The following is a 27,367-nucleotide window of genomic DNA, read 5'->3' as shown; positions in this document are numbered from 1 at the left end:
TCCCACAAGTTCTTTTTCTTCCTTACTACTTATCCTCACTAAGATTTTCTTCATGGCATCACCTGTCATCTTCTCTTCTTTTCTTTCTCCTTCTTTCACTGTTTGTGCATACCATCTCTTCTTCTACTTTTTTTTTTTTTACTTCTTTCTCTTTCTCTTGTATTCTGTCCATAATTTCACTCCACAATTCTGCTTTCTTGCTCTCTGGTTCACTTATCTCTCAGCAGATTTGTGGCTGTTTATGTTAAGTACAATGATTTTCTTCTTTGTGTCTTGACAAGTTTTCAAACCGCTTCTTTCAACCTTGATTGCACTTGGGCTAACTCCACCCCTACCCTAGCCCCAAATTCCACCCACCCCTTTACCATACAGTTATATTTCCATAGAACCACCCACATACTTCTCTAACCAATACCATCAATTCCTTCCAGTAGGAAAACAATCAATGCAATTACTCCCAAGAGTAACACCCACTCTAGTTTACCACCCAAGACTCTCTCGCAAATTATCTTAAACCTTGCCTCCTATAACTATCAAATAACATCTCTACAACCAACTCACTACCCTCCAAACATTTTTTATCCTCTTTTACAGCAAAGATAAGACTTAAGTTAAATAAGATGTCCCTAAGGCAATTATTATACTATTTCTCATCAGTCTACTAGCCTTTATCACCAATTATCACATCCACCTCTTCCAAATTCTTAGGATTTCAATCAATCCTCACAAAGAATATCAACATCTGCGAAGCCTATCTTTCTCCATAAAAGTTGTCTCTACAAATAAACCACATCAGATTTATTTTTTCTATAAATATCTTAAAACTAAGCATTCAAATGTATCAAATAGCAAACCAAGATGAAAATATAACTGGACACACTATTCCCTCTGCAAAATATCAATTCAAAAAATGAGTGGAGAAGTTATTAAACAGTACCTACTTACATGCTCAGAGCAGGTAAAACCAAGCAAGCAAAGTCTCACTCTCTGCTGATCTTTCTGCAAATAAGCTGCACTTTAAGAGAAGACCTCCTGTATACCATACATGCATGTTAAGATCAGCAGACAATAAGACTTTGCTTGCTTGGTTTTAGATGCTATCAGCATGTAAGCAGGTATGTTTAATAACTTCTATGTTTCCATAACTAAACTCTCCATTTCTCCATTTTCTTAATCCTGTGTACACCAAAGCAGCCATGTTCTGAACCTCCAGAGTAGATATGTTAAACAAATGTGATGATTTTTTTTTGTAAACAGTCCTTAATATTTCAAATATTGGTGAAATAAATACTACTTAATGTGACCTAGTTATACAAAGGCAAATTCAGTTGTTTTTGATATGCATATTTCAACTTGTTCTTGTGTCTGTGTAATTACATCAGTGATCATTCACCTCAGTGTGTTCTAGCAAGAAATATAATGCTTCTGTATATCTAATAGAAGTAGCTTTGTTGTTATTTTTTGCTGACTGGTTGTTTCTTTTACAGGCAGAAGCAGAGGATGGTTTATTGCTGTACTGTGGGGAGAATGAAAATGGTAGAGGAGACTTCATGTCACTTGCAATCATTAGACGCAGGGTTCACTTTAGGTAAGGCAATCCGTACGTTCACCTTAGGTTCAGCAGACAGTAAGACTTTACTTGTTTTTACCTTGTCTCATAATGCAGTTAGGTGCCTTATTAAGTAACACCTGTTTCTGCAACTGCAAACTAGCTGGGTCAAAATGTTTGATTGCATTCTGCTTGTGCCTTCAGATAAATTAAGCTTTTTCCATCCAATACTGTTAAACTGCAAACCTGAAAAAGTGGTCAGACATCAAGCTAAGAAAGCAAATGATTAACAAATAGAATTTCAATTGTAAAAGTGCCTTTGTCTTGGGAAACCTGGAAACAGAATCAGCATTTCTGAAGAATAACATAACATAGGTGTCATATGCATGCATACTTACTTCATAGTTCCAGAGATACTCATTTTTATTAAGAATATGCTGTTTCAGAATGTAGGCCTGTACCTTTTAGGTGTGTCAAAGTCATGAAGGTTTTTTTCAGTTATTTGTTTACTTTTCTACTATACTGTTTACAGCGCCATATAAAATACCATCTAAAGATATCTGATGGAGTATGTGTCTTTTGAGGTTAAAAAACTATTCCTAACAAGATAGAGATTTATGAGTGAAACAGGAAAAGGGTGAGAGAAGTATTAATACAATAAAGATATTTGTTACAATGAAAAAAAAAGAAAGTTACATCTTTTTATGTAGAAAACAAGGCTCCACACAAACTGTAATATTCAAAAAGCAGGAGATCAGGATCCAATCCACACAAACAACGTTTACTGAGCTCTTTTGTTTCTTGAATAGAAACTTCTTCAGAATAACACAACATATTACCCAACAGCCTTATATATGCTATTCCAACAAATTAGTAGTCATCATTGACAAATTAATAAAATAATATCCTGAAATGGCATAAAGCCATTTAAAGAGCAGCACACACATATATTGCACTCACACTAAAGAAGAAAAAATGCAATTAAAAGCATATAAAAATACTTGACAATTAAATATATCCTATAGTAAGTTAAAAATAATCAAAGCAGCAGGTGTCAATATTTAAACTATGGGAGACACACTATACGAGGGGAAGTCTCCTCAGTACTAAAGGAGTGGTGTACCTGACCCTATGTACCCAATGTCCGAGTTTTTACATTGGTAAAACTAAAAATGCATTTAGAAGTAGAATTTACCAACACTACTATGACATCAGCAGGAAAGATGTTAAAAATGCATTAGCAGGACATATAGTAACCAATGAAGGACATGTGTTCAGATTCATTATTATTGAGCAGGTTAGGATGGGTGAAAGAGGTGGGCCACTCAACGACTACCTAGAAATGGCAGAGCTTAGATGGCAAACTAGGACGAATGCATCTGAGGCACCGGGTCTTAATAGTATGGAATCCATCAGCTCTGTTCTCAGACTCAAGGCACAATTTCTTAGATGACAGGCATAGATACCTACTATTAGGGTAGGATGCTAATAAACAACAAATACATATATACTTTTATATGCATAAATATTGACACCTGCTGCTTTGATTATTTTTAACTTACTATAGGATATATTTAATTGTCAAGTATTTTTATATGCTTTTAATTGCATTTTTTCTTCTGTACTGTGAGTGCATTATATATGTGTGCTGCTCTTTAAATGTTTTTATGTCCTTTCAGAACATTATTTTATTAATTAGTTAATTATGACTACTAATTTGTTGGAATAGCATATATAAGGCTGTTGGGAAATATGTTGTGTTATTCTGAAGAAGTTCTATTCAAGTGACGAAAGCACTCAATAAACGTTGTTTGTGTGGATTGGATCCTGATCTCCTGCTTTTTGGATCTTTTTACATAGAAGAGAGAAGATAGAAGAAAGTAAAATAAGATTGGTAAGGAACAGGGGTTCCTGTTGCATTTATGAGGACCATAACTGCAATCCTCAGAACAGCAAGAATTTAAGTGCTATTACAAGGAAATATATACTAACTCAGAAACTACTGCATCTCCATAGTCTATATTCTCTAAGGTTTAATTATCTCAGAGTTAGCATATTTAAATAAGAGGAGTGTGGAGCTGCAGACCTCCATATCTAGAGTACAGGTGTGATTGGTCTGTTCAAACACCACTTTTCAACAGAGGTTTTCATAGTTTCCTGTTATGTTCCTAGGACAGCACTTACTTTTTTTGGTGTTTTGAGACTCACATTGAAATAGTGTCAAAATGTCAATAGGGTGCCAAGGAACAATGGTGTTAGTATTACAAGAAGCTGCTAAGCAATTATGAAAAACATTGTTAAATATGTGAAAAAAGTGAGTGATAAGAAAGATAAGAAAACAGATATAAGGAGAAAAGTTAAAAAATAAAAGTAGAGAAATATTACATGCAGAAGTACCACTGGGTGACATTAATATATTGATAAAAAAAGAAAGTTAAAAAGCATTCAACCAAGGATCCAAATAATAAAAAATAACACTGAAAGGCTGCCATTCCATGTTTAATACAAATCAAAGAAAAACATACATAAAACTCTAGTGCCTCAGCTGTGAAGCCTTCAAGGAGTATAAACTTACAAACATGAGCAACTCTACATATACATATATATGAACGACTTTCATTTGGTCGACAGTTCATTTGGTCGACAAGCAGTTTTATGAGGGGGGCTTTGCCCCCCACACCCCCCCAATGTGGGGGGCTGTGCCCCCCACACCCCCCCCTAACTATATATATCAACTCCAGGGTTGCACAACATTGGGGAGGGGGGCAAATCTGCCTGTCGACCAAATGAATTGTCGACCAAATAAAAGTCGATCAAATGGCTTGTTGACCATCTCAGGTAGACCTATATATATATATATATATATATATATATATATATATATATATATATATATATATATATATATATATATATATATATATATATATATATATATATATATATATATATATATACACACACACACACACACACACACATATATATATATGTGTGTGTGTGTGTGTGTGTGTGTGTGTGTGTGTGTGTGTGTGTGTGTGTGTGTGTGTGTGCGTGTGCATATATATATATATATATATATATATATATATATATATATATATATATAAATATATATATTCTATATATATAAATATATATAAATGTCCACTTCTAAATCCCGAAAGCTCATAATCTCGAAATTCAAAATACTAAATACAAAATCTCAAAAGTTCAAAATGCTAAAAACTCAAAATACCGAATATATATATATATATATATATATATATATATATATATATATATATACACACACACACACACACACACACACACAATAATAAAATAATTATCTCATTAAATAATTAATTAATAGACAATTAAATCAGATTCCTCCAGTTACATTCAGTGTTAAGACCACAAGAAATTAAAGTGCCATATGCTAAAATAAAAATAGACTCTTTATATAGCAGCTTGTTTTTAAGTACAGTATCATCACAATATTTTAACTATATTTGTCCCAGAATGGTAGCTTGCAAACCAGAAGGATCACCTCCATGACATAACTTAAAATGCAGAGAAACTGGACTATCACAATTAAATTTTTAATATCTCTTACATGTTCCTGCAGTCCAAGTTTGAATACTGTCTTGGTTTCCCCTACATAAAATAAGTCACATGACCATTTAAGTATGTATATCACACCTTCTGTATTGCAAGTATATCTATCAGCAGGTACAAACCTAACACCATTGATCTCACAAAAACATTTCTGAACAGGGGAAGGTTCCTGAAGTAGCAATGGTCCTATAGAGATACTTATTTGGTACCTGAAAATTACTCTGCACTAACATATCTTTTAAATTCCTGCCTCTTTTATAAGATTTACAAGGAAAATGATATAAGATGGTAGGAAAATCATGAGGCTGCAACAAAAAATTTCAATAATATGTAACTAGTTCTCTCAGTTTTTCATTAAATACTGTGTAAGTAGACACAAAATCAATTTTTTGTGTATTATAGGTGTATAGATTAGCACTAGGCTAACTGCCGCTGTGGGCCATTTTAAGCCTAGCCAGTTACCCCATGTGAGAATCAAACCCTGCATCTTGTGTTTGCAAGGTAAACACCTTAACCATTATGCCATCTTCCCTGCGTGGGAAGCTATCTTACAATTTCTGTTTTTCTCACGGACATGAACTGCTAATCTAGTGGCCACATTATTAACGGGTTCCCCTCATAACTCAAAGTAAGGCATTCTCTATAATAGACTTGTCATACTCCTAGAGAAAAACAATTGAGCAATAAACCTAATTTCTTTCATAAAATCTATTTCACTATTACATAATTGTCTCAGCTGTAAAAATTCACTATAAAGTAATGACAACAACAAGTGGGAGGGTGACAGCTCATACCATGCAAAAATTGCCCTGCGCCTTCAAACATTCTATGTATGGAAGTTAGAACTTCTCCATTGTCACACCCCTTTAGTTTTCCATCCAAATATACAATATTATTCCCCCACTTTACTTCATTAAAAGACAGACCAAATCTAATTTTCCATAGATCTTTAACACAATCAGAGATTTGGACTTGGCCACCTTGATAAACAAAAATCAAATCATTAATGTAATGAAATAATACATCACAAATTTATTTTAAAGTATGCTTTTTAAATATATTCATTTTCAAACAGTCCTATTGGCAAATTAGCATACATGGGGGAATACAGTGACCCCATGGCTGTACTCTGCAGCTAATGGTGAAGGATATTATTAAATTCAAAAAAATATGAATTAAATTAAATTGTAACAATTCAGCAACAAAACTAATAAGTGCACTTTCCCCAAAAAATACTGAAGAATTTGAATCCCATGTACTTGTTTAATATTCGTATAAAGGCTCTCCAGATCTAAAGTTAACCAGTACATATTGGTTGTCCACCTTAACTCCTTAAGTTTTGACATGAAGTCAAGGTGTTTGTAAGTTTATACTCCTTGAAAATTTAAAAAGCATACTTAGAGAAGATGGATTAAGGTATATGTTTTAAAGGGTATACTACAGTAAAAAGATATTTTGTTTGCTTGTTTTTGTTTTTTTGAGGTGTTAAAGGGATGGCTGCAGAAAGGTTTAAAAGATGATGAGCTATTTTGCTTTATTTGTGATCATGTGTGCCATTATAGTATATGTAGTCGACCATTGCATTAGCCCATGATCAAATGAGTGATGATTGACCATTTGAATAAGTATATGAGTAAGAGCACGATAACTTTTGTATCAGTGTTTTTTTTAAGTGTATTAGGTATAATGGAAAATGTATATATTTGGGACTATGTTCCTTCTATGAAAATGCAAAATATCAAACTCTAATTGATCAGGCACAGATGCTTGATTAGCAACTTATTGACGCCCACACATATGTTTGCATGGTACAAGCCTGTGCAGAACTTTGTTCAGTTTTTAAAGTGCTATTATGAACTCCAGTCATATTAGTCTAGGGACGTAGAGATAAATTGGATGCAAGTTACTCCCAGGACTGAATTTTAGTGTTTACTGCTTACCTTCTACGTCCTTTGCCATCTAGGTCCTGTCTATTTGAAAGAGTTCCTGGTGTCCTAGTCATAGATGAGGCCTCTCAGATTGTTAGCTAAGGGTGCACTAGATGTTTCCAGGATCTCCATTTCTACCTATCTAGCTCCTATCCTCTCGGAACAGCTAAATTCCCAGATATTGATATCCACTACAAAGGCCCCCTTCAAAACTTCAAAACATCCCTCACATACCATCTGTTAAAGAGATGGTTGGAACCCACTCACATATTTTTATTTTAATAACTTTAATTCATTGCAATTATTTAGTCTATTTGAGCCATCCTGAGCTAGTTTTTTATTGCTAAATTACTCTGTTGCTCTAGTCTGTTTTTAACAGAAAAGTAACTTTTACTAAACTACTTTGTTGCCTTATTCTGTTTTATCTGAAAGGTATCTAGGCTAAGGCACCTAAAGAAATAAACAAATGAATGAATAAGGAGTGGCTCCTGTTACTTATGTTCACTTGCCGGGAAATATGAAAACTCCAGGCTTATAATATAGGACAATTTAACAATAGTATTTAGACATTCCATATTAAAGAAAGAGAGTAATCCAGGAATTATTTGGCTTACAATAATCATTCTATTTCAATAATTAGAGAAAAAGAAATAGAACAATTATTTAGGTATTCAATCATCTTTACAGTAGTTATCAAGTTATATCATATGTAAGCCAAACTGGGCAACATACAGTTTAGTATTGGGTCAGACTGATAGTAAAGGAAAGTGGGTTGAGTTAGGATCTAAGTTGGTTACTTTGAAGCTAACAAGGGAGAATTTTGGTCAGGGAGGGTGTGAGCAAAGGTAGATCCAGTGTTTTTTAAAGTAATCTTTGGTGACTATTTTACATTTTTTGGGGTTTGTCAGATTTCTTACTTCTACAGGGAGTTTGTTCCATGCAATAGAGGGGTGATACCTATATAAGTTGCTGCCAGTTTTAGTTTTTGGTTTGTAAACATTTAGTAAGTCTTGGGTTGTGCTTCTGAGTTGTCTGGTAGGAGAGTAATGTGAGATGAGAGATGACAGAGCTGGGCAGAAAGATGGTTGTTATAGAATAGAGTGGATCATTTGTAGTTGAGATTGGAGTGGCTACCTTGTGATAGTTTGTTTCAAGTTTGAAAAGTAGAGAACAGTTTACATTAGTAAGGTTTTGGGAGCAGTAAATTAGACAAGGAAGAAGATAGGCATGAGTTAGAGTATGTCTAGCTTCAGTGGTGAGGAATCTGCTATTTCTGTACAGAAGTCCTAGCTTCTGGTGGATTTTCCTGATGCAATTGTTAATATGTAAATTAAATTTTAGTTGGTCATCTATGGTAACGCCAAGTAGTTTTGCATTGGTATTGAATTCAATAAGAGTATTGTTTAACGATGTAATGGTAAAGGAAGATTTGATGTGGTTAACAGATTTAGGGAGAAAGAGAAGCAGTTTAGTTTGTTTAAGGTTGAGGATGAGCTGGTGTTTTTTGAGCCAAGTCTCAAAAGAATTGAAGGATGTCTGAGTAGTAGATAGGAGTTCAGAGGGAGAGTTTGCAATAGTGATGACTGTAAAGTCATCTGCATATTGGACAATGGTGGACTGGGGGTAAGAGGAGTAGAGTGAGTTGGTAAAGATATTAAACAGAAGAGGTCCAAGTATGGATCCTTGGGGAACTCCAGTTTTTACGTGTAGGGGGGAAGAAAGTGCTGAGTCCTATCTGACCGACTGCTGTCTGTCAGCGAGATAGCTGGAGAACCATGCTGCTGTATCAGGAGTCAGGTCAGTGAGTTTGTTAAGTAATAGGGAGTGTGAGATAGTGTCAAAGGCCTATGAGAGGTCAAGGAATAGGCAGGATATGAGTTTATGATTGTCTTTGGCTAAAGAAATTGTACTGAGAAAGGATAGGAGAGCAGTGGTGGTACTATGTTTAGGATGGAAACCATGACTGGTTGGAACGTGAAGTTTTTCTAGTAGGAGATGATGCATTGCTTGTTTGTGTATACAATTCTCAAGTATTTTTGAGAGAGGAGAGAGTATAGCAATAGGTCTGAAATTAGATATAGCTGAAGAGTTGCCTCCCTTGTGAATTGGAAGAGTATAGAACTGTTTCCAGATAGTTGGAACTTTGGATTCAGAGATGGAACGGTTGATAGAGATGGAACTCATAAACAAAGACATTAGAGATCTCCAAACTCTGGACCTCACACAGTTCGGGTTTGTAAAAGGCAGATCATGTCTCCTAAACCTGATAGACTTCTTTGAAGCAGTCACCAAAGCCATAGATGAGGGTAAGGTGGTTCACTCAGCCTGTCTAGATCTCGCCAAGGCGTTCAGCACCATCCCCCACTCTGGAATTATAGATAAACTCACTAAACTAGGTATAAATCCCTATGTCACAAGATGGGTTGCCAACTGGCTCACTGACAGAACCTGCACTGTGAAAGTAGCAGACTCCAAATCCGACTTCAGACCAGTAACAAGTGGAGTACAACAGGGTACAGTCCTGGGTCCTCTCCTGTTTGGTTTCTAATTCTCTTAAGTACAGGATAACACAGAAGGTCTTTGGCTAACTAAATTCACAGCTGACTGCAAAATAGGAGCCATAATTGAAACTCCTAACGATGTGAACATCCTACAAAAGGGCCTCACTGAGACAGATGCCTGGTGTCAAAGACATGGTCTCAAGCTCAATGCCAAAAAGTGCATTGTCATCCCCTTGGTAAAAACTCTGCACCCATGAACTACATCATAGGCAGTAGTCTACTTAACACCGAAAGTGTGATAAGAGACCTTGGGACACAAGTGGACAGTAGTCTCTCCTTTGATAATCACATCGCCACAGTAGTCAGGAAATCCTTCTACGTGGCACATCTCATCACAAAAGGTTTCTCATCCAGAGAAAAAGACGTCATTGTTCCCCTCTACTCATCACTCATCAGACCCATTATAGAGTACAACGCCCCTTTTGTTATGTACCTCACAAGACATCTACAACAACTGGAAAGGCCGCAAAAATACCTCACAAAGAGGATTACTGGCCTCAAACAGATGCCTTATGCAGACCGTCTCAAAAAACTCCAGCTTTACTCCATCGCATATCACCTACTCAGAGGCGATCTCTGCCTAACATACAAAGCTATGTCAAATCCAGAGCTATTGGACATGCTCCACTTAAAGAAATCCCAATCCCTCTGACCTAGACGCTCTAGGGACCTAAACCTTGTCAGCACAATAAACAGAACATGCTGGACGGATAGATTCCTGTCCCAGAGACGTCCCATACTCTGGAACAGACTACCTATCTATGTCAAACAGAGCTCCTCATTAGGACTCTTCAAGAAAAATTTTGATGATTGGATGGGTAATAGGAAATTCACCCCGGGGATCACTTCTGTGGTTCTGCTTGACAGGGGCACAGGAAAATAATTTTCTTGGGTGGCGAAAGCCAGGGTACCTTTTTGGCTAGGCTTGTATAGGCCCTAGGGCCAATAGTCTAGTACCTACCTATGAACCTATGATAAGGATAGATACAGGCACAGCCAGGGAATGTGCAGCAGTCTGGAAAAAGTATGAAGGGATATGATCAGCCGATTCTGAGCATGTTTTGAGTTTAGAGAGTAGAGCTTTAATATAGGTAGTAGGAACAGGTTTGAGAGAGAGGGAGTTTGTTGGGTCAGCAGTTTTATGTCAGGTAGAACCCAGCAGTTGGGGGTGGTTCAGAGAGGTTAGAGGAGTTGCAGTTAGAGAGAGTGCTGTTAAATAGTTTAGAAATAGATTCAATAAAGTAAGTGTTAAAAGTATTGCCAGTCTCTTCTGGGGAGTCATCAGGACATGGGTTTGGTGAGGTTGGGTTGCCGGGGTGTAGTATCTGGTTAATAGTATAGTATAGTATAGTATAGTATAGTATAGTATAGTATAGTATAGTATAGTATCCTATCATCTTCTGTCAGTTTAGTTTAGTGATTTAAGGCTATGAGCTGTACATAAGCATCACTTTAGATTCCTGACATTAAGTTTCTCAAATTCTGTTTATAAGCTGTATGACTGAATAAGTCACTTAACCAGATATACTCCCAGATTACCCCGAAAAGGGATATTTGTGGCCAGTAGGCTGCCCAGTTAACTAAAAAATAACATTTAGTTTCATTTTAATGTAATATGACCTTACTAATTCAAAGACACCTACATACACATGAATATCATCAAAGGTTAAAGTAAGAAAGAAAATAAAGAGAAAATTGTCTAGAAGTACAACTTAAAAGGTTCAAAGACAAATATGAACAGAAACTAAGCAACAATTTTTGATCATGTATTGATCTGCTTTGCAGTGCTTGTATTCCTACTTTAGCCTAACATGTAAGAACATTTTTTTTCAAATTCATTCTTCCACAGGTACTTACGTATTATCGCAACCAGATTTTCACAGTTGCGAAATTTGAATACTGGAATGAAAACGACTGCAACAAACAAAGTACGGTGTTATTTTACATCATTACTAATAAAGAATAACCTTAGATTACATTCAGGAAGGAAAAACATTTATACAAATCTTCTTCCTGTTTGGCGTGCATTACACATGCACGCTTCAAATTTCGCATACTGTTAAAAGTTGTTCTGCACTTTTTCTTTTAAGAAAAAAAGAAAGACAACACGAAGTAATGCTGGTTTAACTGCATGAATTATATTCTTATGCAGTGAAAAACATTTAATGAATCTTTCTGGGCATATTTCCACACATGTTTAATTTAAACAGAACTAGTGACACCTTTACAAACACTTGTTGCCGATAATAAGAACCTGATTCCAATTTTTTCGAGTCCTGCCTGCCATGTCTCACTCATCTGATGTGGGTGAGTTCAAAGGGGTAAAGCTTTCTGGACAAGTAAGGAAATGAATTAAGTGCTTGTGTACTCCGAGATTGTAAAGGTTATTTGTTTTTGTGACTTATATTAATATACTAGGACTTTCAGTCGTGTCCAGTCTTGGTATAGTTTATTTCAGATTAGGGACAAATGCCTGTCAGACTGCCAGCTAAAATCATTCTGATGAATGAAATTAAACTTGACTACTGGCCATAAACATTCAGATGGCATACTATAGATTAATTTACCTTGCCTGTGCTTGTAATAAGGAAGACAGGATCTGTCATGCACTGCAGCAGTGTGGAGTTCACCGGCAAAGTGAGACACGGCAGGCAGGACTAAAAAAAAATTGGCAGTTATTCCTCTCCCTGCCTCATCCCATATGTGCCACACTATTACTTACTTGTTTACACTCCAGTTTCCAACTTAATAAACCCGTTTTGTCAGTAACATTATGAATTTCGCAACAGCAAAAATCTGGTTGCGATAATACGTAAGTACCCTTCCACAAAATGATGTAATGAGAGCAAATACAATAACAGAACTTTGTCTCTCTCAGTTAATGTACTGTGTGCCTGTAAAACATGACATCTGATATTGTTAATCCATGTCCACTTCCTTACGTATGGGTTACGGTTCCGATATCGGATCCGAGCCGGCCATATACCAAGCTCGCGCCAATGATAAACTCTCGAGCTAAGCAATCTCTTAGCCATAATCCCTTCTCCCTATTACCTCAGATTTCGTTTACCGCGTCGCCATCAGGTCGTATCAGGCTGTTGCTCTTGAGCTAAGTGAAACTTTTTTTGTCCTTTTATTTCAAAATAAGGACTTTTTCTCTCAGAAAAGTTGATTTTCTGCTCTCTCTTACCTTATCACAGTTAGCGACTCCCTTTTCTTTCAGTTTTCTAAAAATGTTTTAGTCACTTTCACCCCTTTTATCTAATGTAAGGTATCAGTTGATTACCATAGTTGGTAGATAGCCTTTCCTTTCTTTCCTTCGAGTAATTTTGTGTTTTTGTATTATTGTTGGTATTTGCCTTTCCTTTAAGATGACAGATAAAAAAGGTAGTACTGGTTTTAAAAGATGTTATGATTGTGAACATAAACTACCTACTTCAGATGCACATTCTTTGTGTGTTTTCTGTTTAGGTGTGCCTCGCTTAACTGTTGACCCACCCTGTGGGATTTGTAAGAATTTTTCCAACAGGACACTGATAGAGAGGAAAAATAAACTTTTGCTGAAAGAGTTACTAAAGTCTCCCTTTTCAGAAGCTATTTCTGGGTCGGAGGTCTCAACCCATCCAAGATCCCATAAAAAGAAGTCTGAGGATGCTTCTAAGGCTAAATCTCTTCCTTCATCCCCGGCTGTGGACTCTCATCAACCAAGAAAGAAAGCAAAGATTTCTGATTTGGATCCAACTCTCTCGGATCCGACATCTTCAGCACCTAGATCTTTGGCTCCAAAAAAGTCCTCGGCACCACCTATGTCTATGGCACCAATGTCCTTTGCTGTATTGGAACCGAGAAGCCCCTCAGTTCAGACTTCTTTACCAGCACCGACCTACATTCGGCGCAGACCACCATTGTTTCAGAACCGACAGCTCAGTCCTTGTTTACTTTTTTATCGGTTCCAACCTCAGCACCGACAACTACTTCGGCACCAACCTTTTCATCAGTGCAGATCATTACATTGGCACCAATGACCTCCTCACTGCAGACACCTGTAGTGTAGTCCTTTACGGCACCATTGTTTTCGGTGCAGTCTACTGAGATGGGCATCGACCTGCCCTCATCTCTAGATAGACCTGTTTCCCCCTCAGCTGTTTCTGTGAGATCTACCAGAAGCCTCTCCCAACATGACATATTGTGACTTGTGGATCAAGTGCTTTTGGCCAGAGGAATTCCACCTCTCAAGACCTATCCTTCTCCCTTGAAATCTATTGATGTAGCACAGTCTTGCCCCTGTATGGTATGGATCTCTCTAAGGAGCCGCAGTTGCCTTCGTGGCAGAAAAATTTTGCTACGACCCAGGATTTGACTTTTCTCAGCCATCCTGGGACTCCCAGTTGGCAGGCTGGATCACTTAGGGGAGAGGTGACTTCCCGCTAGGGCACGCACCCTTCTTCTAGTGGACCTGCCTTCCAAGTCATGGAGAAGGCCTTGGCGTCTACCACTGATACTGTGCTTACTATCTCACGATCTTCCTCTGGGCCACTATGTACACAGGTCGCTTCTAGTGGACACCGGGCGCAGAGGTCTCAGAATATACTCCCACAGGACACCCCCCTTGGTGTTATCTTCCCTAGCGTCTCCCTCTGAGGAAGTTCGTCAGAAATCCTCGTGCATGAGGAAGCATATGGACTCCACTGAGGAGTCTCTCACTGAAGACACAGACTTTGATGATGGGGAAGGGTCCCCTCATTCACCTTCTGACGTATCCTTTGGTGATATCCTAGAAATCCTTAAACAAAGAGGTGAATGGCAGTCCTCTAACCCGACTTCTGAGGAGTCTGTGTTCCTGCAGGCTTTTCGTGCCCGGCCCTCTACTTCCTGGGTTACCCCACTTGCAGACAAACTGGTCCGGCTCATTGTGCAGCATGCATGGAAGACCCCTAATACTGTTGAGGCCATTCCCCGGAGGTCAGACAAAATCTTGTCCCCCCCTGCTTCTGAACCTCATTGGTCTAAAGGTCTCCCTGTAGATGCTCTGGTGGTGGCAGCCACAACTAAGAAAGACCTGACAGAAGAGGAAAGCCAGACTGTCCATCCACCCAACAAAGAGTCCAGGGCATTGGATAGGATAGGGAAGAGCACCTTTGCATCAGCGACCTTTGCTATCAGGTCCCTGAATTATATGGCACACTTCACCAGACTTCAAAGATACCTAGTATCTGAGCTCTCTGAAACTTTGGCAGGTGGTGTGTCTGATGAGGTCCGTGACAAAGTGGCCTCTCAGCTGGCCACTATTGAATCGATTTCGAACTCCTCCATGCGCTTGGTGTCCCACGCATCAGAAGGAGTGGCTAGAGCAGCGAGTTCAGGAATTGTTTTGAGATGACATGCCTGGATGCGCTTGTGTAATTTCGCAGAACACTTCAAGGCTTCCTTTCTCAATGCTCCCATCGAGTCCTCCTCCTTGTTTGGACCCAAAGTCAAAACTACATTGGCCAGGTGTGAACATGACGGTAAGACCCTGTCTGCTGTAGGTGTCTGTTATTCTTCCCCCCAACATGCTTTCTGCAGAAACCAAAAGAGTGGGAAGATGTGGTACAGAAAATCTCAGGGTCCTTTCCGTGACACACAGGCTGATTTTTCCCCTTGTGGCAGAGGGGGAAGCTCACAAGGAAGATGCCCCATTTGGGGCAGAGGGGGTCCGCATAATCAGGGTTCTAGAGATTCCTTCTCCGGGCAATCCTACCAGTGCTCCTGAAGAGCGGCCTAACCCCTTTCCTCTGGAAGTGGTTGGGGGACATTTCTCTTTGTACCCTTCTGCCTGGCTAACCATTACCAACAATTCTTGGGTACAAAGGATAATAACCAGTGGTTACAAGATCCCCTTTGAACTTTGTCCTGTCCCTCCATCAAGATTTCCCAAGGTTCCACCCAGTCAAAGGGAAGAAGCAGCTCTAGAGATTACAAAGCTGCTAAACAAAAGAGTCATCCAAGTAGTCCCAACAGACCAGATAGGATCCGGATTCTACTCGAGACTATTTTTGGTGCCAAAGAAAACCGGGGACTGGAGACCAATTTTGGATCTCAGTGTGCTAAACAAATTTGTGAGTGTGCAAAAATTTCAGATGGTCACTATACAGTCTATCATTCCTCTCTTGGAAAAAGACGATTGGATGTGCTCGATAGATCTTCAGGATGCGTACTACCACATAAAGGTGGACAGACCATCAAGAAGATTCCTGCGTTTCTGTGCAGGAGCCAGTGATTACCAGTTCAGAGTTCTGCCCTTTGGACTCTCTACAGCCCCCAGAGTGTTTACAAATTGCATGGCAGTTGGCAGTTGTCACAGCTCACCTGCGACTTCAAGTTTTTCAGGTTTTTCCATATCTAGACGACTGGCTCCTCTCTGCCCCCACCAGACACCTATTGGAGGAAGCCCTGGCATACTCTCTCAATACTATGAAAAGTTGGGCATAACAATAAACTGGTAGAAATCCAATCTCACCCCTTCTCAGTCTACAGAATTCATAGGGGTCATTCTGGACTCAAAAACTTGCAGAGCGTCCATACCGGAACACAGAATATCAAGAATCAGACAGCAACTGTTACCAGTTCTCTCAATGGAAAAGTCCACAGCTCACTAGATCCTGCAGCTGTTGGGCTCCATGGCAGCTTGCATCACCATTGTCCCCTTAGCCAGGTTTCACATGAGGCTTCTACAATGGCTACTGCTCACCCAATGGTATACTTTTCAGCTTCCCCTTTCAGCCAAGATTCACATAACTTAGAGATGCAAACAAGATCTAAAGTGGTGGTTGAACCACAACCCATCACAGTGGTCTCACCCCTACTCCCCTCAGCATCCCAAGGCTTCAGTGACCACAGACGCCTCCCTGATGGGGTGGGGAGGGCTATGTCAGTGTCAGACAGTCCAAGGCACTTGGTCCGAAGTGGAGGCCCATCTGCATATAAATGTTTTAGAGCTGAGAGGGGGGGTGCTTCTGGTGTTACAGGCATTCCATCCCTTGCTGCCATCAGGGACAAGTGCGATACAATCAGACAACATGGCGGTAGTCTGGTACATCAACAAACTGGGCGGAACCAAATCCTACCCCCTCTGCCAAGAAGCCATGAGGATATGGTAATGGGCAATGGCTACCAACCACTTTCTTCTGGCAACGCACATTCCTGGGAGTTCCAACATGATAGCAGACAGACTCAGCAGGTGCATTCTTCAACCTCATGAGTGGTCCCTGAATCCTCTCATAACAGCAGAGATCTTCCACCATTGGGGCCATCCATGCTGCGACCTCTTTGATCCCCGACCAACTTCAAATGCAGCAACTACTTTGCCCTGATTCCCCTTCTGGGACAGTCACCCAGGGATGCTCTAGTTCACGATTGGCCCTTGGGTCTTCTTTATGCCTTCCCACCCACTCCCCTCATTCCCCAGTTTCTGAAGAAAGCCTGTCGATTGAAGAGCAAAGTGATCCTTATTGCTCCATATTGGCCTTGTCAGATTTGGTTCCCCTTTCTGTGGCCTCACCTGCTAGATCAACCATGGATTCTTCATCCAACCTCGGAGTTGATCTCCCATCCACAGAATCTGATTCACCCCAACCTGTACAGTCTGAAGCTCACAGCTTGGCTCCTCCAATTCCCTTGATTGCCAGGCAAAATGATCTTCCCTCACAAGTACGGGACGTTCTTATTGCATCTCATAAGCTCTCCACTAGAATGACTTATCTAGGCAAATGGAAAAGATTTACCTGTTGGCTGAAAGATAAGGAAATTGATCCCTTTTCAGCACCGGTGTCTATGGTACTCAAATGTCTAACCGCCCTATTTCAATCGGGGCTGTCAGCATCTACCATTAGAGTACATTTGGCTGCGATCTCTAATTTCCACAAGAATGTCCAAGACTCCTCCCTCATGTCTAAGAAGTTATGTAAAGCCTTCATAAAGGGTGTGAATCATCTGAAACCCCCTTTCAGGGAACCTATTCAACCTTGGGATTTATCTTTAGTTCTTCAAGCTCTGACATTGCTCCCTTTTGAACCAGCTGCTTCATGCGACCTCAAATATCTGTCGTGGAAGACCTTGTTTTTGGTCGCTATTACTTCTGCCAGACGTATCTCTGAGCTTCAGGCCCTATGTACAAAGAGTCCATACTTTTTCATCCAGACAGGGTATCCTTAAGAACTAACCTTACCTTCTTGCCCAAAGTCATTTCTGAAATGTCTATTAATCAGACCATTGAATTTCCAGTGTTTTTTCCTGATCATTCTAATGAGGGAGAGTACTGCCTACATACTCTAGACGTACACAGACAACTCCATTTCTATTTGCAAAGGACTAAATCTTTCCATAAATCAGACCAGTTATTCTTGGCTTTTTCTGGATCTAGATTAGGATGTACTGTTGCTAAGGTCACATTGGCTAGATGGTTAAAAGACACCGTGACCCGTATTTATTCAGTACACAATACTTCTTTGCCAACTACCATCAAGGCTCATTCAACAAGGTCAGTGGCAACTTCTGCTGCCTTCCATGCCAGAGCTTCTTTACATGACATCTGTGCAGCTGCAACTTGGGCCACTCCTCATACCTTTATCAATCATTACAAGTTGGACTTGGCCTTCAGGGGAAGAGCATCTTTTGGTTCTATGGTGCTCAGGAATGTCCTTCCATGAAAGCCTCCCAAGAATAGAGGTAGCTGGGGACTTTGTCCCATATGTAAGGAAGTGGATGAGGATTAACAATATCAGATAAAGAAGTTATGTCTTACCATAACGTTCCATCTGTATTGTTGATCCTCGTCCACTCATTACGACCATCCCTCCTTCCCCCTCCTATGGCTTCTAGTGGATCTCACCATCCTTCTCTTTAGGTCATTTGACCAGAGATAGCCTCTACCTTTTTCTGACTTGCAAACTCAATCTGAGGTAACAGGGAGAGGGGGATTATGGGTAAGAGATTGCTTAGCTCGAGAATTTATCGCTGGCGTGAGCATGGTATATGGCCGGCTCGGTTCCGATATCAGAACCGTAACCCATACGTAAGGAAGTGGACGAGGATCAACAATACAGATGTAATGTTATGATAAGACATAACTTCTTTTTTCTTTTATAATAGCTCTGAGGCCAGCTGTGTGTGTATAACATTCTTATATGCTGTGACTCCGGAATGCTGGGGTTACAAAGTTCTGAGGCCACCTGTGTGCATAACATGCTGTTATGATATTATTCCTGAATGCAAGGATTGCATAGCTTAGATGCCAGCTCTGTGTACAGCATTCTAGTATGTTATGATTCCTGAATGCACGAGTTGCATAGTGGTGTGTATAACATTCTGGTAAGTTGTGATTCTGAATGCAGGGGTCATATAGCTTTGAGGCCAGCTATGTGCATAGTACTATAGCAGACAGCAGGGCATTATGGCCACAGTGTTTCAGCAGTCTGCCAGGCTGATAATTATATGCTGCACATTCTGATGGTGGACGTGATGCACTGAGATGGCCAGATCAACTTCCAAGTATCGTTCCATTAGATTATGAGGAATTACAGAAGACATATAATGCCATGGAAACCCCATCACAACCACAGTTTATTTTATTTAACATATGATAACTGGGAAAGTCATACTACACAGGTCCATTTTCAGCAGAGGCCTGGGGTGAAAAGTTCCAAGTACATACATTCACAACATCTTACAGATTTTGAATTAACTTTCCTTACAGGTAAAACTAACATTCCAATGAAATGACAGCATATTGCACACACTCAAAGTAAGAACATCACTGGGTAGGACATTACATTATACATTCCCAATATGACAAGCTATACATAGCCATACAGTGGTTATTGGACTTGTTGGAAATGTAGTTGGTAGTGATTTTTGGGAGTTAAAGAGTTGCTTAATAATACAGGATGTATAAGAGACAGATCTGTAAGAAGTAGTTCTGTTGTTAACTGCAGTAAGATCGACACAGATGTCTTTCAATTACCATAACTGCCCGTTACGAGGTGACTTTTTGTAATGCTGACCCTACAGTAATAGATACAAAAGAAGAGTGTGCAAGTTATGCTTAAAATCCTACCCACTGTCAATAGATTTTTTTTTCAGTGCTCATCTTTAATTTTTGCTGAGACAAGTTGCTACCACTCACCTGTAGCTTGGGTGCAAGGTATTCAGGGGTACAATTAGTAGCAGTATAATAGGCAGTTTAAGTAGCTGCAGTCTGCATCATGTCTTCTTAAATGTTTGCTTTGTGTGTGTGTGTGTGTGTGTGTGTGTGTGTGTGTGTGTGTGTGTGTGTGTGTGTGTGTGTGTGTGTGTGTGTGTGTGTGTGTGTGTGCACTTGTGTATTAATGCATGCACTCACCTCCTAGTTCCAGTTTTCTGAAAGAGCTATGTGTAAAAACATAATAAACATAACTTTTTTATATTCCTTACTGTGGAGGAATTTTGTTTTTTTTTTTTTTTTTTGTTAGGTCCAGAACTCGTTGACACGAGGGGATGACAAATTGGGGGGGATTGCCCAGAGTGGCAATTGGTCTGGCTACATCTCTGCTATAACTGAATGCAACCTCTTTCTCTTCATTGGATAATGAGTCTAAAGCTGTAGCATATTTTCAAAGGAAGTGTTATGCTATGTCACAGATAGCCAGAGTGAAATCCAGTGAGGCTACAAAATCAGGTATAGTCGGAAAGTAGAGAGAGGAGTATAAAAATAGTTTCACTCCACATATATTGAAGAATTTTGCATGTATTGTGTCTCTTCTTATAGCCTGTATTTTCTCTCATCTGGAATTTCTTCCCAAGCCAGATCGGAGGCCCCAACAACTTTTCATCATGTAAGAATGTGCTGCTGGATGAATTAAACTCCAGAATTCCTTCAAGTGATGGTCCATCTTCAAATGTTTCTAAGCTCTCAATTTACAGAAATAGCAAGAGCAAAGGAAGTGTAAAACAAAGAAATTAACCCAATGAAGTAGATGAAGAATAAAGAATTTGCCACGTCAGTCCCTATACTTACATACATATCAGCCACTTGATGGGCTCAAATTATCTGGCACAGAAACCAATGTGGCTCCCCCGGACACATTTTGTGAAAGGTCTACTTCTATCTACCTGTCCTTTAGATTCATGCTCCTTAGGATGTGTCCACATATTCCTGACCAATAGCTCTTTTCTGCCTGTACCAGATACTATGTCTGCACCTGTCATTTCTCCTTATAACATGGAGCCCTGTGGATATCTACCATGGCTTTAAAGGGGCTCTGCCCTGAAGATTCTCCTTGACTCTGGTGGGACAAAGAGATCAAGTATGGTCCAGTTCACTGGATAAGTGCCATCTGACTGATTTTTCCATTGGATCATTCTTATCTGCATTTCCATGCACCTGCACCATTGCCATAAATGCAGAAGTTGTTACCTGCTGACCCTGACTATTATCAACATAGAATTTCATGGGCAGCTCCAGGTCCTGGATATCAGCAGTTCACCAAACAGTTGTACCTTTCACCTCCTCTCTACAGAATTCCACTGCTTACTGCAAATTAGCATACCACCACACTGAGCCTTGACAAACAATCATCAAGGATATGTCACAAAACAAACACAGTTCCTTTGCTTTCCTCAAATTCCAAACTGCAGGGAGTAACTCAGGCCTGCATTGCTAACACCTGCAAATCCTCAGTCACTTCAACCTTGCAACCTTTTAAAAGCAATTATTTCTACTTGGAAGCTTGAAAATGGCCTAGTTTTTCATTACACAACTGTCACATTTCACTAGTAACTGCTGTGTTTATCTGAATTTACCTTCCCCCACCACCCTCCATGAGCCTTCTCTACATACCTTTCTAGGTTATGTTAACCTCCAAGAAACTCAAATAAATACTTCTCAGTAACTTGAACTGCATCTGTTCCATCTAGGCCTTCTTTTTCTTCACCAACGTGGAAGCTTTACATGAGAATCCTGTTTTCTTTTTCCTCCTTTTTTGCTCAATATAGGTAGCTGCGGTGGTGGTGCTGCGGTAGCGTTGTCGCTTCACAGTAAGACGTTGTCTGGTTTGATTCTCAGCTAGAGCGTCTTCTGCATAGAGACATGCGTGAATGGGCGTACCTTCGTTGAAGGTTGTGTGTCAGAGCTGGCAACTCCGTACGTAAAAATCTACTGCCAATCATTAGAGGGCCGGAGTTCCGCTGTGGCGACCCCTAACCGGGAAAAGCCGAATTAAACAACAATAACATCCATCTAGGCCTTTAGTTTACTAATATCTCTTTCTTTGCAACTGTAATTGCATACAGTGTTGTTTCCACAACAACCGTAGTGCCACATGGCTCCTGCATCTGGGGTCATACAGTTCAGCTTTTCCTGAATCTGGCTTTGTGTATCTTGCATCCTCCACCTAAAACACACAACATTTGATATTATTGACAGAATAATGTTATTTACCTCTGGGTGTTATTTGTTTAAGAATAGCTATTTTACACTCCCTTCACTGAAAAGTTCTGCTATCATATTTTTTATAGTTAACAGCCTCCCACCCCCAGGTCAATTTTTTTCGTTAGGATGGACAGACTGATCAATATGGGTAGCATACAGCACACATAAAGATAGTTTGTGTTGTCAGGATAAAACAAGCAAAATGAAAATAGATTCCAACTTGACATGCAAACTTACATAATGGCTAACAAAGAACCAAGTAGTAAAAGCTATGTAAATTCATAGTGTTTTACAATATTTTTCAGAGAGTGCAATACTTACGAGATGTTTACAGATTACTGACATTTTGCGGTACAGTTCTGCTCTCTGTAGCAGTCAACATGTCTCTGGCATACCTTTTAAATGTCACTGATTATACCTTCTATTTCTGCTCTGACCCTTATAAAACTTGATTTTTCTGGTAAATTACTGAAAATGACAGTTATTTATTAATGCCTGAGATTAGTTTTATACTTATTGTTCAGAAAATGTATGCTGATGCAAAAGCTGTTTTCTATTACATTTTTAAATGTTGTTGTTGTTGTTTCTTTCGGCTTTTCCCGGTTAGGGGTCGCCACAGCGAAACTCCGGTCCACTAACGATTGGAAGTAGATTTTTTACGTGCTGAGTTGCCAGCCCTGACGCACAACCTTCAATGAAGGTACGCCCATTCATGCATGTCTGCACACCAAAAACGCTCTAGCTGAGAATCGAACAGGACAATGACTTACTGTGAAGTGACAACACTACCGCAGCACCACCACACATTTTTAAATAAATTAGAGTAATATTTAATTAAAGACCGATCCAGATTTTCAGCCTTTATTGCCCCCATTATTTTTACCTCTGCCACTGATTCTTGATGAAAAAAATTGAGTAATATTGTCCCTTGACAAAAAGCAAAGAAATAGCTTTGTAAACCAGTACCTGCAAAAGGACATCATTAAGAAAGGCTTTTAACTAGTGTGTGTTCAACCAATTATTTACTTGTTAAGTATTGCTGGGTACAAATTGGAATATCTTTGCATGGGAAGTTGATAGAAACAATGTACTTTTGTGCGGCTGCAATACTCTAACAGAAGGCAATCACAGAGTGAAAGTAAGCACTGTGAAGAAAATCACTGAGTAAGCACATGAAAGAACGCACATACCCATAGTTCTGCCAGTTAAACTGCTTTAGTTGTTATTTCCTTTACTGTTCATATCAGCATCTCTTACACAGATGTACTATAAATCTGCATCAGTTGTATAGATGTTGTCCGGCAATATTTTAACTTTCCAGACTGTTTCAAAATTGACAGTTTTCTCTCATTTGACCTTTAATGATAAAACCTAAATAAATATACAGAGAAGATGGATTCTCTGCACAATATTGGGTGGCATTTCTTTAAAGGCAAATGAATATATGTTTAGACAGTTAAGGAGAGGCGAGGATTTCCATCCATCTAACCTGTCCTTTATAATGTTTGTCCAAGGGAGACAAGGTGCTTGACTGAATATCTGTAAGTGAGGATTCACCTTTCTCTTTACCAGCCCCTTTGTAGCTGTCCCTGGAATGTAAGATGCTGTCTGCATCCATTAGTTTCACTGATACCCAGGTTACCTGCCAGTCACTGTCTCAGGGAATTGTATCACATTATATGGTCATCACCAGTATTAGCTGCAAACTATAAAGGTACAAAACAATCTAGTACCAGTTTCTTGAGTGCAGACAGTGGTCCTGTTATTGAATCAGTGTTTTACATATCTGTTAACACAAATTCTAGGGTCTGAAGGATAGCAAGTCACACAGAAAATGCATTATGGCATTACAGTTCTACAGAACTGTTAGACTGTATGTGGCTTTTTTCCTGTAATACTGTAACAAAACATTCCAAGCTATTGCAAAAATGTTTTAACAGTTTGTTCTCACCATTCACTGTATTCATATGATAAACTGTTCTGTGAAAGAATACAACTGTTTTCATACTGTGTAATAAGGTTTGTATGAAGTCATTTATTAGTACTGAAAATATGTGTCTGTGTGAACGAGCTCTTTAAACACTATTTTGATTGAATGGTGTATTCCACATTTTGTCACAGAACTGCTGTCTGGAAAGCAGAGAAAGTGCAGATTAATAGCCAGTCAGCAAATAGGCCAGAAGATGAACTAGTGCATACAGGACAAGAAATATTGTTTGCCACTGAAAATAAAAAGTCAAATAAACTTTTAAATTTAAAATAGTTGCGAGCATGTGTGTGTGTGCGTGTGTGCGTGTGTGCGTGTGTGCGTGTGTGTGTGTGTGTGTGTGTGCGTGTGTGCGTGTCTGCGTGTGTGCGTGTGTGTGTCTTGTATCTGTCTGCCTTACAACCTTGTGCTTTCAGTATAGGCTTCTGCTCTCTATGACCTTAAATGGCATAAAACCAGCAAAGGAAAATGAATGAACGACTGAAAGTGATGGTGCATTTTAAGGGATGCTGTTTGAAGGGAATGCGCTGTATAACATTTCTGAGTCAAACTAGCAAGAAGTATGATGATGAAGGAAAGGACTAGAACAGCAATGAGGAGAAAAAAGGAAAGAGAAAGTACACATTCCTTATAAAGAGAGTAGCATGCAGCTACAGGGCAGGAAGAAAGGACAAAGAAAAGAATGATAATGATAATAATAATAATAATAATAATAATAATAATAATAATAATAAAGGTGCCTGGAGAATGTATGTATGGAACATACAGTTTACTTGGAGTTATCCTGAAAATGCGCTGTTTGTTTTTTTCACGTTCTGAAGAAGTCCTATTAACTCTAGACAAAAGTATGAATGAATAAGGACAGTGACCTTGGCTCATCTAAAATAAGGACAGTGACCTTGGCTCATCTGGGATAAGGACAGTGACCTTGGCTCATCTGGGATAAGGACAGTGACCTTGGCTCATCTGGGATAAGGACAGTGACCTTGGCTCATCTGGGATAAGGACAGTGACCTTGGCTCATCTAGGATAAGGACAGTGACCTTGGTCATCTAGGGAAGCATGAGAGTGTTTTTGCTTTGGTTCTGTCTGACGTTTGTCAGGGTTGAACAGGATTTGTAGACTCTCCATCAGGTGGATATTTGGTATACCAAGGCATACATCTACCATTGAAAGATATGCAAACATTGGTCCACGGCATGGCATCTTTCATGAAGACTCTCCTGAAAACTAACCAGGCATCGACTGGTTCTTTTTGTAGACTGACCAGGTGTTGGCCAGTTCTTTTTTTAAGACTGATCAAGTATTTCTCAATAGCTGCACTTCTCTAAGACTGATTTCATTAACACCACAAATCGTTTCTCTGTTTTTCTATCAGACCTCAGTATTCACAAGACTTATTCCCTTCACAATGTAGCTACACCCAGAGCAGTTAGCAAACTACTCTAGAAGCATATTTTATTTTCTGAAAGCTAGTAATGTAGTGCTCTACAGAATGATTCTACTGGGGAGTATTATTCAGTTAGAGCAGGCAGCTTTAGAAATGTCACAGTACACTGAAAAGACTACACGTTTTATTCACTGGAAACACTAATATAGCAAATGGTTTTACTTGTAACAACCAATTAGTGCAGAGTGAAGTTAATATTTATTTACAAGGAACTTCAACAGAAATTAAAAATGCAATTTACCCAAAGTTCAGTCTGCAGTACACAATCATCTGCAATCTCAAATGTTCACACCCTGCAGACTTTACACAGTGTATTAAATTACTTTTCACTTATATATGTTTATATAATTGCTTCCAGCTTGTATAATTTCACACCTCCCACCCATTTAATTTCTTGGGTTTCAGTTCTGAATTGTATTCAGAACATTTAATATTCCATGCAACTTTCCTTAACACTGTATATGATATACTTTCTGATATCTTACATGAAGGAACCATCACCAACATAAACCTGTTTTTTTTCAGTCTTAAATTATTATAGCAATAACCCATGGCTGGGTATGGGTAATGCCAGATTTACCTATTGGTGTGGTTTGGTTATAAGGGAGTAGCCTGAGTGACCAAAGCCAACCATGGATAAATCCAGCTTTACCCATACCCAGCCATGGGTTATTGCTGTTATACAATGGCATTATTTAAGAAAAAAAGTACTTTTCTTAAATGATGTCCTTGTATAATGGTGCCGTGATGTTCTTCCACTTTAATTTTATGCCTTGGGTTTGCTTGATGTACTGCATATGCATATGGCACTTCCATTCCCATACTTACACAGTCCACCAGTGGTTTGGAAGGAGATGTAAATGGGGAAGGTGTTCATAAGCTACTGTGTCAGCCATGATGTTCTGCATACAGGAAAAATCAGGTACATTTTTCATTTCTTCTTCTTGATTGTAGAACATCGTGGCTGACTTAGTAGCTTACGAACAGCTTCTGGATCTACAACATTGTTTGTAGTCTGGAAACATACATATCAACCTCTTTTTATGAGAAACAAACCAAAAATCTGAAGCAAAAATGTCAGTATTCTGCAAAAATAAGTATAGCTGAGAGCACTGGAAGTTGTATATACCTATAAGAAAGTCTGGCCACTCAATGATACTTTAGCGGCTGGATTTTTACTGTTGGTATATTCTTGATTTACAACAGGCATGCTGGCTGGGAGAACCAATCAGCATGTTCATTTTTGAATGCTAATGGCCCGTCGGTGGATAATAGCTATTTTATTATTTGCTTTGTGCACTATTGTATACACTGTGTATTAAAAAGCCCACCATATTCATATCTTAGCTTTCTGACCATTTCAGTCTGGATCAAGTAGCGAAAATTTATTTTTTTTTTAATCTTGTGCTAGAGAAGAAGCATGTGTGTTATGTCTGGAGGTGGAGGAGAGAGCAGCAAATGTTTTAAACCTGAGCTGAACAAAGACAAAAACATGAGAAGGAAATATTCTTATGATTTGAACACATTCATGTAGCACCTGTTAGGTCTTTCACAGACCTATACTTAAAAAAGAACACCAGGTCTGTAAAACAGATTGGCCATTCATGAGATTACAGTTATATGACTAGTTTTGAAAATAGCACACCGATATGACCAATTAGTCTTTGTGTGTTCTCTTAATGACTGCCTGTGTGTGTCTTAAGATGGAATGGTACCTTATTATAAATGTATTAATATGCCTTGTGATGACTGAATACCATGCTAGGTTTGTTTCCCCCAACCTGCATTGAGTTAACCAGATAATCAGAGAATGAATAACTTTAATTAATTTAGTTAATTAATTAATT

The 27,367-nt window shown here is 39.1% G+C and overlaps 1 protein-coding gene across 1 annotated transcript in view; it reads left to right on the top strand.

The window, feature by feature from the left end:
* Positions 1 to 27,367, top strand: part of EGFLAM (EGF like, fibronectin type III and laminin G domains) — a 1,039,379-nt gene that overhangs the window by 49,850 nt on the left and 962,162 nt on the right. Inside the window, exon 2 of the mRNA XM_044069897.1 lies at positions 1,488 to 1,588. Coding sequence (XP_043925832.1) covers positions 1,488 to 1,588 — 101 coding nt within the window. The remainder of the gene's footprint in view (positions 1 to 1,487; positions 1,589 to 27,367) is intronic.

This window comes from Protopterus annectens, chromosome 1.part0, assembly GCF_019279795.1.
Source record: "Protopterus annectens isolate FY-2018-M chromosome 1.part0, PAN1.0, whole genome shotgun sequence".
In the NCBI taxonomy this organism is placed as follows: Eukaryota; Metazoa; Chordata; order Ceratodontiformes; family Protopteridae; genus Protopterus; species Protopterus annectens.
The sequence above is the reverse complement of the archived record's forward strand: the minus strand, read 5'-3'. Positions and strand labels throughout refer to the sequence as shown.